Source organism: Oncorhynchus clarkii, chromosome 7 (assembly GCF_045791955.1).
Source record: "Oncorhynchus clarkii lewisi isolate Uvic-CL-2024 chromosome 7, UVic_Ocla_1.0, whole genome shotgun sequence".
Lineage (NCBI taxonomy): Eukaryota > Metazoa > Chordata > Actinopteri > Salmoniformes > Salmonidae > Oncorhynchus > Oncorhynchus clarkii.
This window is the reverse complement of record NC_092153.1, coordinates 7,183,615-7,196,517: the sequence shown is the minus strand read 5'-3', so window position 1 is coordinate 7,196,517 and position 12,903 is coordinate 7,183,615. Positions and strand designations below refer to the sequence as shown.

Below are 12,903 nucleotides of genomic sequence, written 5' to 3'. Positions count from 1 at the left end.
GAGTGTAAACTGATGTCTACAATATGAATGTGAGTGTAAACTGATGTCTACAACATGAATGTGAGTGTAAACTGATGTCTACAACATGAATGTGAACGTAAGCTGATGTCTACAACATGAATGTGAATGTAAACTGATGTCCCATATTGGGGCTATTGTGTGCCATGTCAATCACTGACAGTGTTCTTTTACTAAAGGGCCTGTCTCCTGTTATTTTACATTTACATCTCAGAGGTTTCTTCTGCATCTCAGTGTATTCTTTCTGTAAATATTCTCTCAAAGCAGAAATAGCATCCACATGAAGCAAATCTCCGTCCCAGTCTCAGGTCTTTTGCAGACTCCATCAGGTTTTCTTCCAGAATGGTCCTGTATTTGGCTCCATCCATCTTCCCATCAATTTTAACCATCTTCCCTGTCCCTGCTGAAGAAAAGCAGGCCCAAACCATGATGCTGCCACCACCATGTTTGACAGTGGGGATGGTGTGTTCAGCTGTGTTGCTTTTACGCCAAACATAACGTTTTGCATTGTTGCCAAAAAGTTAAATTTTGGTTTCATCTGACCAGAGCACCTTCTTCCACATGTTTGGTGTGTCTCCCAGGTGGCTTGTGGCAAACTTTAAACTACACTTTTTATGGATATCTTTAAGAAATGTCTTTCTTCTTGCCACTCTTCCATAAAGGCCAGATTTGTGCAATATACGACTGATTGTTGTCCTATGGACAGAGTCTCCCACCTCGGCTGTAGATCTCTGCAGTTCATCCAGAGTGATCATGGGCCTCTTGGCTGCATCTCTGATCAGTCTTCTCCTTGTATGAGCTGAAAGTTTAGAGGGACGGCCAGGTCTTGGTAGATTTGCAGTGGTCTGATACTCCTTCCATTTCAATATTATCGCTTGCACAGTGCACCTTGGGATGTTTAAAGCTTGGGAAATCTTTTTGCATCCAAATCCGGCTTTAAACTTTTTTACAACAGTATCTCGGACCTGCCTGGTGTGTTCCTTGTTCTTCATGATGCTCTCTGCGCTTTTGACGGACCTCTGAGACTATCACAGTGCAGCTGCATTTATACGGAGACTTGATTACACACAGGTGGATTGTATTTATCATCATTAGTCATTTAGGTCAACATTGGATCATTCAGAGATCCTCACTGAACTTCTGGAGAGAGTTTGCTGCACTGAAAGTAAAGAGGCTTTACCCTTTGAAGATACCTTTTTGGTTCCAGGTAGAACCCTTTTGGTTCCAACTAGAATCCTATTGGGTTCCATGTAGAACCCTTTCCCCAGAGGGTTATACATGGAACCCAAAATAGTTCTCTCTGGAACCAAAAAGAGTTCTACCTGGAAACAAAAAGGGTTCTCCTATTGGGACAGCCAAGAAGCCATTTGGAACCCTTTTTTCTTAGAGTGTACATATTGCTTATGGGCAGATTCCTCCCAAGAAGTATTGTGTGTTCTTGTAACAGGCAAAGCGTTAGAAATAGTGCTGTTCTCACAGCAGACATTTTTGTTGTTGTGGATTTCTGAACCCATCACTCCTGAGTCATGTTGTCAACAATTATATTTGTCATGGTTTCCAGTTAAATCTAAAGAATAACACCCATAGGTTGAATACCACCTGGGGTCCCCACTTCTCCTACCTTACCAGGGTCTCCCTGTGAGGAGGACAAATGAACCTTTTACAGCAGTGGGCCAAATCAGGGTCAGGACCACACAAAGTGTTTATTGGTAGTCTTAAGCAAATGTACTTTGAAGCAAGTATACACCTCGCACACATGGTTATGTGTCACGCCCTGATCTGATTCACCTGTCCTTGTGCTTGTCTCCACCCACCTCCAGGTGTCGCCCATCTTCCCCATTATCCCCTGGGTATTTATACCTGTGTTTTCTGTGTGTCTGTTGCCAGTTCGTCTTGTTTGTTCAAGCTTACCAGTGTTTGTCTCAGGTTCTGGGTTTCCCTAGTCGCGCTTTTGCTTGTCCTCTTGATTTTGACCTTTGCCTGTCCTGACCCTCTGCCTGACCCTCTGCCTGCTGTCCTGTTCCTTTGCTCCACCTCTGGATTACCAACCTCTGCCTGACCTCTGCCTGCCGTCCTGTACCTTGGCCTCTGCTCTGGATTATCGACCCCTGCCTGCCTTGTCCGGTCGTTTGCCTGCTCCTGTGGTTACAATAAACATCTGCACTTGGGTCTTATCTTGATTCCTGATAGTTATGGGCTTAAAAAAAGTAGTCACCTGTGCTATGTCAGATATAGTTGAAATATACTACATTTTCAGTTTGCATCCCAATATTACACTTTATCCATCACAGAAGACTGAAATATAACAATTGTTTACATAAAAACACTGGATTTTCTGCAGTTAAAAGAAAGTATTAATTATGAAAACTATTTATAACATTCCACCCATGAAGCCATTAGAGGGACATCTGATTGCAGGAAAGAGCTACAAAAAGTGCTGTTCTCACTGCAGACATTTTTTTTGTGGTTTTCTGAACCTGTCATTCCTGAGTCATGTTGACAAATCTCATTGTTGCCATTGTTTTTACGGTTAAATCTAATGAACAGCACACAGGGGTTGAATACCATAGTGATCTTACTGCTTCACAGTCATGTCCAGGTCTGCTGGTCTGGACATTGGAGAGATAGAAAACCTATTAGCAGTGATGTCTGTGTGGTTAACTGACCAGAATACATTAGCTAGTTAAACACCCCAGTGCTTGTACCTGCCTCAGGCAATACCTAGTAGGATCCTACTGCTAAACCACTAACTATAGGAAGACACTGGGAGAGGGGGATCTGTCCTGCACTGTGCAATAATACACTCTGAGAGAGACCATGTAGGTCACTATCACAAATCAAAATGTTTTGTTCATAATGAATTAACAGGGTCTAAGTAGATTTGCTGTGCTACTAAAGTATTTCCACTGCAGCACAGAGGCAATGTGATTTCTGATTTCTCTGCAGTGCAGGTTGGAGGAGCTATCAGAGTGAGCTCCCTAATGGAGCCAGGTCAGAATCCTGCCCTGTGCATACAGATTGAGATATGGGAGGTTGTGTCCCCTGCAGTCTGGCCAACCTCTGGTCAAATAGAATCACTCCTCCCTGTGGACCCGCCCTCCTATTAGACAAACGGAGAAACTCTGGGTCTGTGTTTGACCTCACACACACCAGCCCACTCTCTGTAATGGAGTGTGTGTGTGTGTGTGTGTGTGTGTGTGTGTGTGTGTGTGTGTGTGTGTGTGTGTGTGTGTGTGTGTGTGTGTGTGTGTGTGTGTGTGTGTGTGTGAGTGTGTGTGTGTGTGTGTGTGTGTGTGTGTGTGTGTGTGTGTGCGCATAACTACAAAGATACAAAATGAGAATCATATTAAACATTGAGGCTATTGGATGGCAGGTTGGCTGCTCCATTTACTGTGTGATGCATATTCATCTAATGTGTAAAAACCTGTCACTTTGATCAGGTACCCTGCTAAATAAAATGTGGGTAACGATTAATTAGAATTTGTTTAATTGCTACACAGTCCCAGGATATCGGTTGAAGTACGCAAACATGTAATGAATGTAATTATTACAATCTGTATCTTGTAATGAAACGGATCATCAAGTGTTTGAAAACAATAATTATTTTTGGAAAGAAGTGGTCTATTTACACCAGACAGTCAAGCAGGATGTGCTTGTGTATTCATCCTATACTCCCTAGTTCCCCCAAGTGCTGTTGTCCAATCCAGTGATTATATTTCAAGTGTCCTATATAAGTGTCCTGACTTCATATTAGCTTGGGTAACCCAAACGTTCCCGTGTATCAAGTATTACAAGGTAGGATTTGACCCATCAAGAGTCATTTTAATCCTTTCCAATTATCTTCAATTGTCTGGATAACCATTAACACTAGAGTAATTATAAACTATGCCTTCTCCTTGCTTACCAACCATAATCAAATCCTTTCATGGCTGTTTGGTTGAAAATGAATCTTCAGACAAAGTAATATTGTGGTAATAAGAGAGGTAAGGATGTCTGTGTTTGTAAAGTATCTGAAGATGCCTTCTGATTCTCAACTAAAATGATTCCGTGGCAAGGTCTGACTGGATATAGGGCAATTCTGGTAAATTCCAGATGGACTGGTCCATCTTTAGCCCAGTGGGCCTGTATAAATAGTTTTTTGCACAAAATGATCATTATTTGGCTAGTAATGGGGCCCTCAAGGGACAAAATGGTCCGGTGTTAGAAATGTCCAGAATTATTTTTGGTCCCAGTCCATCCCTGTTCAGTGCATTCACTTGGTTGTCTTCACAGTTCTAGGATTTCTATAAAGATCTATACACATTGAGATTGGGGTTTGTCCTCAGGGTGAGGTAATGCTTTTTAATTGTTGGAAACTCTAGGGATGCAAAGTTGCTTGCTAAGCCAATTTAAATCCCATTGAGCAATTCCACAGAAAATACACTGTACTGCTTGTAGGGGTTTGGTAACCTAAACATTGAGAACATTGACAAGCAAGTCTAATTCTAATGTCTTGACTAACCTTGATCAAGCTCCTCATATTCATCACTCCAGACTTTTGTCTTGTTTCATGTCTCAGAACATCGGCTTGGATAGAGGCTGGGGTTGTTTATGTTCAGCTCCCTATCTGCTATAGATGAAATCATGGTATTTTCACACATGGAGGAGGGCCACTGCGGTGGCCTGGGTGCAGGGGAGTCTGGGCTGGCCGTGATAAGGGCTTAGGGGCTTTGAAGGCAGCTCTACACTGAGATCAAGGTGGGCCACACAGACCACAACAGAAGTGTTCAGACCCCTAGAAAACCCCATAGAGTTTTACTCCTAAAGTAAGCGATCCTTACCAGAATGGCATGACATGGCACTTGAAGGGTCACACAAGCCTAGAAAATAGCTGTCATGAAAAGGTTGTGGTTAATAACTGATTATTGTACTTCCTCCTTCAACATCAAGACCTCTGCTTTCCCCAAACACCTTCCCGACACACACACCTACACACACGCATTTACCATTCATGATGTTGTAGGCCTGGATGAAAGGTGTTTGATACTAACAAGAGCCCATCCTTCTGGGATGGCCCCTGCCTGCCACTCTTCATCCACACCATTATCATAAATGTGACATTTCACAGATAATATTGATTACTTTATCTTAGCATTTCAGCCTGCATGACAGGCCGGTGCAGAGAGCAGCGTTTCTATTGATCTCTAGCCTATTAAACCCTCTTGTGACTATAATCGTTGTTATAAGACCTTTTACTGCCTATAGAATCAATGGTTCACATTTCCAGACAGGACAGAAGAGATGTCATATTTGAAAATCTGCAATTTTCATCTACATGCCCTCCACCAATGTGTAATAGGCATTTTCTAACCGTTCCCTGGAAGAAAGACTGTACATATAGGGAGCTGAAATCATACATATATAATGCTATTTAGTTCTTCTGTGAAATGTTTAGTTCAGGACACAATGTGTGTTTACTTACATGCCAACACTGAAAAACATTGGTTTGCATGTTTCTTTAATGCCAATCCTATCCTAAGGGTTTGGTTTGGAAATGTCATGTAGACTTATATAGCAGGTCAAATCACACACTCCAGCAATTTGTTCCTACGGTCCATACTGTGAGTCTTATTTAATCTTTCTTAGTTCAGTTGGTAGCGCATGGCGCTTGTAACACCAGGGTAGTGGGTTCGATTCCCGGGACCACCCATTTGTCAAATTTACGTCGCTTTGGATAAAAGCGTCTGCTAAATGGCATATATTATAAAACCGCTAAACGACAACGGTTTGACAATATTGTTATTTGACTGACATTATGGTTCATGATAAATCCATGTGTGATAACAGAGCACGTAGTCAATCTTCAACTCAAGCTCTACTGAGGAGAATGACAATTTCCTCGTCTTGTTGTTGCCGGAGAAATCACACTTAGTAGAAAAATAGGCTATAACATTCACTTCACTGGAGAGGACAGTTATTTATTTGAGAACTTATGTTGAGAATAGGTAACATTTTACATTAGGTCTGGTTATACAATTTGGTATAATTGTATTGTCGTTATTTGGAATTTATCCTCTGACCATCTAATGACAAATATTTGAATCACATCTGTTACACTAGTCCTTAATCAATCAAGGATTGTCAGACAAATCTGTGTACAAGAAAAATAGGAAACTATTTAGTAGGCTACTATTTAATATTAACAACACATTTCCCCATTATCATGTTTGATGATTTATGACGACATTTCAACAACTAAAATAAAGTCAGAATCCTTATAAATTGCCATCAGAAATAATGATTCATTTAAAAGTGTAATAAACGGCATGAATTTTATTTTGAATGGAAAAACCTGACATTGTAAGCCCCTGACCCATCAAAATAACGAACACATTTACAAACGTTAGATTCTTTAGCAGTATACGTTATTAATTCAAATGCAATATAAGCACAGTCCAGGTGTGACAAGACAAGAAATAGCCTACATAAAACATCTCCCATAAATGATTTGATAAAAAATAAATCTGTATACGTTCGAGGCATATATGTTCCATATACATCATCCAGTGTCTACATACAACAACATAGTTATCGAAAATGGTTAGTTTATCAAATTAAAATACTCACAATTCAAAGCAAGACCAAATAGTTCAAGACATCCATGTTCTTCAGAAATCGACGAAATTGTAATATTGTCTAACTCTTCATTCTGTTTAAATTAAAAACATCTTAAATGTCGTGTTGTCTCTTTTTTTATCTGGCAATGCAGACATGTAGGCCTATAAACATGATCAAGCGCTCTTATGAAGAGAGGTACAAAAACAATGGAAATAAATATGAGAGAAAATGCATAATGCGTGATATAGGGAACTCAAAAATGGCCATATTAACCTCGCCTATCTGACATGATGACAGGATATATGTCACCTAAAAGGGCAAAGTATCGAGGAAAAGCTTGTCTATTATTGCAGGTGGAGGGACCAAGTCTTCCAGTTTCAAGTAGAATATCCTCTGCAGACCTTGTGTACACAGCGTGCGAAGTTCAGGCAGCTTTCCCAAGAGTTTTGACAAGTGATTTGGTCGACTGACACTTCCATCGTTAAAAGTCACTTTGTCTTTCAAACAGTTCACCATCTTGTTCTGAAGTTCCTCTACTTTCCTGGGCTCCTTCAGCCCATGTCTCTCTGAAACAATGACAGGGTGCAAATTCGTTTCAAAACTTAACCCAATGGCATTATAGGCGCATAGATTCAGAACTTTGGGTTTTATTAGCCTACCTGTTACTGTGGCAAGGGCGCATATGCAGGAGAATGTTGCAACGTCTATATTCATACTTTGAAGGTTTGCAGAGAACTCCACTATGGTGTCAATCCAGTCTCCAAAGCCGCGCCTACACTGAAGCCTGTGCAAAACCAATCCGTTGCAGAAGATGAGCTTCCCTTCCTCAGGGTTGGACCTGTAATATGATAGCATCGCATGATTAGGAATCGGATACCGATTTGGCAATAAGATCAAATGGATACTATCGCGCGTAATTGTTGTGCGTAAAATGACTATTTATATATGTGCACTTTTTGATATGCTATTGTTTAAGATACCTGTAAGCCAAACGCAGAACGAAGAGTTCCAGGAAGGCTGATTCGAAGAGGAGATCTTGGTCCGGTCTCGGCAGATCGGTAAAACCTGGGATCTTTTGCGCCCAGTCCCGGATAATATCCATGGAGACGGTCAGGACGTCGTAGAACTGCTGCACATGTTGCGTATCATCTCCGTCGATTTGGCTGTCAGCATTATTCTGGAACTAGAAGGTGATGTTAAATTGAACTCATAAACCCAATGCACAACGGTATATTTTTAAAACGTATTTTATTACTTATTTTATGAATAAACTGGTGCGCAAAGTGATGTGGGTTGCATGACCGAGGCTCGCACTTACTCGGGAGTAGTCCAGTCGAGACAATGAGGGGTTGGAGTCCACATGGGCCCTCACTAGCGCGTTAAGGATGCTGACAGGTGACAAAGGGTCTTGAATTTTATGTTTGGAGGGTAACCGGCCACGTCGACCCTTTAAACTTGCAGTCCTGACGACTGAATAATGAAAAATATTAATTAAGTTGTTTTGTATAAATAATTACTATTATGCTTTGAAAAACACATTCTGCCTACAATTAATGTGTAAATACATTTCAAGGAAATGCATAAAGTTGTGCGTTTTAGAACAAACCTTACCTTCTTTGACCATTCCCGTGACAAGGCACTTCTGGAAACGGCAGTATTGGCACCTGTTTCTCCGGCGTTTGTCAACTGCACAGTTTTTCCCAGCTAAACACACATATTTGGCATTTTTCTGAACAGTGCGCTGTGAAGAAACACAGAGGAGAACACCTTAGTTTCCATTCGATGCGTTGCCACCTGAAGCTTTGATACATTGATCAAATATAGCCATTAAAATTATTTTGCCACGCATATTGACCATGGGAAATGAATAGCCATGGCGTTGCAGTCTTCCAACTACTCTCCCAGCTGCATAATGCATCATAGCAGCGGACGAGGCAGACAGTGGGTAAATATAGTTCCGTGGCTACTCATAATATTAAGTTTACCCTCTCCCAGTCCTCTATTGACATGGCAAGGAGATTAAGGTTCTTGATTTTGAAGGGATTGTATCAGGAGCCAACAAACAACACAATGAATCAGTAGCCTAAATATTAAAATACATTTAAATGGAATGTTAGTTGACCGTTAGTTCTAAATGTATAACAATCCCCGCAGATATTTAATGTAACATACCTTGAAGAATCCCTTACAGCCCTCGCAGGTTCGCACGCCGTAGTGCTGACAGGCGGCATTGTCCCCACACACCGCACATAAAGCATCGGTGTTGGTGGGTGATCCTTGGCTAGGAGGCGACGGTGCTTGGTTATCCATAAAGTGATGTCCGTGACCGAGCTGGAACGAATAGGGGGAACCCACTTTGTGCTGTTTCCTTAGGGAGCTGGAACCAAAGATGCCCTGGCTCTCCAAGCCATGATACCTGCCTGAGGTATCCGAGTTCACGGACACCTGGAGGGACCCGTCAAATCTCATCTGGCACGCCGACAAAGGACTACCGGTTTGGGAATGCTTGAGAGAAAACAAGGATAATCTGGATATGGCATTTTTCCGCTGCTCCATTCTGTGCGCCACCGCCAAGTAGTCCTGGTGAAAACTGTACAGAGATCCAGAATCATCCCACGCATGGCTGGGTGAACTCTGGAATGTCTGTGTGTGTGGAGAGGGGGGCTTGTAGTAAACGGACCCGGAGGGAGTGACCATCTCATCGGACTGATGCGGCTGGTGGTGGTGACTCTGCTGGTGGTACATGGGGATGTCCTCAACTTTGATGGATGACTGCTCCCCCGGATGGGGCATTTGGAATAGACAAGGGGGTTTGACGTCATAGTTCGAATTGTTACAGTAGCTGTCCACGAAAACACCGACATTTGGAAGATTGGTGATAGTGGCTGATGTGATTTCTGTGTTGGTCAGGTCCATGCTAAATTTGACAAACTCGGGCGTTAGGAAGTCGCAGTTATGGCTGTGGTGCTCTCCAGCGGCGTGGAAGCTGCTTGCGCTCTGTTGCGAAGCGGGACTAGCTCCTTGAGGCGACGATCCGCACTGAGCCTGGACGCACGGCATAGCTGCTATAATGAGAGAGGGAGACATAGTTATATAAATCGATCTCCTTGTCAAGCCACAATCCCATCCAATGCAGATGCATTGCACGTAAATTAGAATGTTTGCGTAAAAGCGCACGAGACTTATATGATTAGCCTATTCGGTCACCACTCTCTAGAACAAGTGCCAACAGCAAAAGCATTGCATCTATAAGGCGCAACGTCTCCAACATTATTTGTGGTCTTACCTTCAGTTGTATGACTATTTTCAAAGACACAATGCCCGAATCACTTCCTGGAGTTATGATAATATCCACTCGATGTTGCTCCCTGCTAAAGAATTCGAAAAAAATCGGTCACAAAAATTACAAACCTGTAAAGATATGAATTTATAAGCAGGTCAATACTTTCGGATCACATTAATGTTATACTGTTGAAAACAAAATGTGAATTTTAAGACAATTAAACCAATACCTTAAACTGTCACCCGGTGCACCATAATACATACATTTAGAGGATTACATCTTCTCCGCTGTATCCATATCCAAGTGCAAATGTAGCATTGTGAAGAGAACAGGTCAGATGGCCATGCACATCCCCAACTGGCTACTAGACTGGCCGCGGTTAACACTGACAATGTGCCTTTGTTTATGTGGCCCGGAGTCGGAATACCACTGCCCACGTGCCAATGACACTGGACGTCATCGAGCGTTACGCGCACCAATCCCTTCCAAGGATGGATGTTTCAGATACTTCTGTAAACACACGATAGCGTACAGAATCTAATAGAATAGAATAGAATGTTTATTTTTTTTGACATCATACAAGAATGATAAAAAAAAAACATCACATAATAATACACATGAACGCATATGGGTTGGCGAAATGCCTGATGAAAGCATTGCAAAAAAACTAATAACAATCTCACCTCAATTCACAACTAACTTAATGATATGCATAGTCGCATTTACAGCAGCCTACGCCAAATATAGAGGTATGTACGAAGATACTAAACAACAATCATGTAAAATAATGACTAGGGCTGGTGACACTTGTGGCTAAATAGTGACCCCGCACTATTGAGGATGGGGATTCCTGGGGAAACGTTGTGCAATTTTGCCCTTCACTTACCTCATTATTATAGCAACGCCCTCTCCAACCTGATTGGATAATTGTGTAATCCCATTGGTCTACCCATATGTCAGTCAACTAATCTTTGCTTCCTGGTTCTCCTGGCTGTCAGAGTTGTATCACCGTTCTCCCGGCGTTATCATCAATTGAACATAGAAAATCAGTAAGTGAACGATTTAGAATAAATATTTGTGACCTTTCTTTATTGTTATATTGCTAATATGAAAAGTTGAGCGACTGGCAGCGAGCCAGACAATATCATGGCGAACGTCAATGCGGCATTGTACGTATTGCTAGAACCCTCTCACCAGTGCACCTTCAACGTTTTCTGTTCTGTTTCTGGTACGATGATGATACGGCATTCTGTTTTATTTTACACCGTTCTATAGAATAAAAACACTGTGAAATAGAGTTATATTTACTTCCTGTTGCATTTGCATTCGATAACCAGTATCACCGAAATGGGGATGGATTTACTTTTTTATTTTTATGTAACGTATAAGAATTGGAACAAATGCTAAGTTAGTTTGTCCTCTAAATTCACGTTGTCGTTTTTGTGTAAACACTCGGAACCTTCATATGAGTTGCTGTCACTGTTCTTGCATGTGAATTTGTTGTCATTAACAACACGTCTCAAGCTAAAATGTTGTCTTAGAGGGTTTTACTGTATGTTATGTGGATGGTGGCGTCTGTATCTCGCGTGATCATGTCTCTTATTCATGTGGTTCCCTGCGTAATTTCTTCATTTTCTGTCATTCAGTTGAGTAAACGGCTGCTGTCATGTGGGATTTGGCCCTGGTGTGTTACGTTGGAGATGTGTCACCAGGAAGTAATGCCATTCTGAAACCAATAATGTACTTGTCTCTCTGCGTGGGCGGGGCTGTAAGACCCCTCCCCATTCATTTCTCCTATACTTAATCATGCTGAGTATTAATAATAATAAAAACAAACAATACAAAAATATTTTATTTTCACGAAAACTGGATAGGTGCGGTGAAATGTGTTGTTTTACGGGTCAACCCTAGTAGTACAGAGCGCCTTGCTTAATCTTCCGGTTACTGGGGTAACTCTAACTAGTACTGTAGGCTACCTGCCGCACTCTTAACGCATTCACTGGATCAACACGACGATGTCATGCTACATGTACTTTTTTTCTTATTATCATATATTTGATTTTATGATCCATCTGATGAACACATAATACACAGGTAATAAACACAGAACGCAGCTTGTCTCATCCAAAAGGATTTGCCTACCTACATTCATGACAGATAAGAAAATGACAGACATTTTTTTAATTCTCCTCATCTTATGAGGGAAATCATTACCTCTGGCCTAGTGAAACAAGAGCTGCTGGTGTGCATGCACACACCACTATGATGTTTGCTCAGTTGTAGATTAGAATATATTGAAAAAAATCTATTTTAAGCAGATTGTCAGAATGATGGAGAGAAAGTGGCCATCATGTCACTTCACCTGAATGGGTGAACCAGGTGTCGTCTTAACTCCAGAGTGGCGCAGTGGTCTAAGGCCCTGCATCTCAGTGCTAGAGGCGTCACTACAGACCCTGGTTCGATTCCAGGCTGTATCACAACCGGCCATGATTGGGAGTCCCATAGGGGCGGCGCACAATTGGCCCAGCGTCGTCCGGGTTAGGGGTTGGCTGGAGTAGGCCGTCACCTGACTTGCCTAGTTAAATAAAGGTTTAAAAAAAACAATTAACTGTCAGACAAGTAAGAATGTTAAAGAAAAGTCAGCTGTCATCCAAGTGTCTCACACAGACACTCCCAGGGCTCCCACACTCTCCTCCACTACTTCTGCCTGTGAATCCCATGCCCCCCTACCCCCACATTGTCCCCCAGCACCTGGCCCTAGCCGATTGGCTCTTTGCCCTCCTGTCACGCCCTCTCCACATGATCACCTGTCATGTCATTGCAATATAACCCAGTGTGTCTAACTCAGTCCACTGCTGTGTGTTGTGCTGCAGGAACAGCATCAATGGCGTTCCGGAAGGCCTTGAAAGGGACAGCTATCATCGGGACCGGGGCGGCCGCTGCTCTTCTGGGCCTATCACAACTGTCGGAATACAGAAAGACACAGGTAGGCCTGGGACATTGAG

General features: G+C 42.1%; 1 protein-coding gene across 4 annotated transcripts; it reads right to left on the bottom strand.

Moving 5' to 3' along the window:
• Positions 1-6,312: 6,312 nt before the first annotated feature.
• LOC139414059 (nuclear receptor subfamily 4 group A member 2-like) lies at positions 6,313-10,273 on the bottom strand. 4 transcript variants are annotated; one of them, XM_071161941.1, is made up of 8 exons: positions 10,162-10,273; positions 9,902-9,986; positions 8,788-9,677; positions 8,227-8,356; positions 7,934-8,085; positions 7,596-7,798; positions 7,275-7,453; positions 6,313-7,181 (listed from the first exon to the last, which is right to left on the bottom strand). In XM_071161941.1, exons 3-8 carry the CDS (start codon positions 9,673-9,675, stop codon positions 6,925-6,927), a joined length of 1,809 nt encoding a protein of 602 aa, XP_071018042.1. In that variant the 5' UTR covers positions 9,676-9,677; positions 9,902-9,986; positions 10,162-10,273; the 3' UTR covers positions 6,313-6,924. The 4 variants fall into 4 exon arrangements, with proteins under 4 accessions (XP_071018042.1, XP_071018040.1, XP_071018038.1 ...); XM_071161939.1 differs by having other exon boundaries at positions 6,728-7,181; positions 8,788-9,680; positions 10,162-10,202; XM_071161937.1 differs by having other exon boundaries at positions 6,728-7,453; positions 8,788-9,680; positions 10,162-10,202.
• Positions 10,274-12,903: the final 2,630 nt, after the last annotated feature.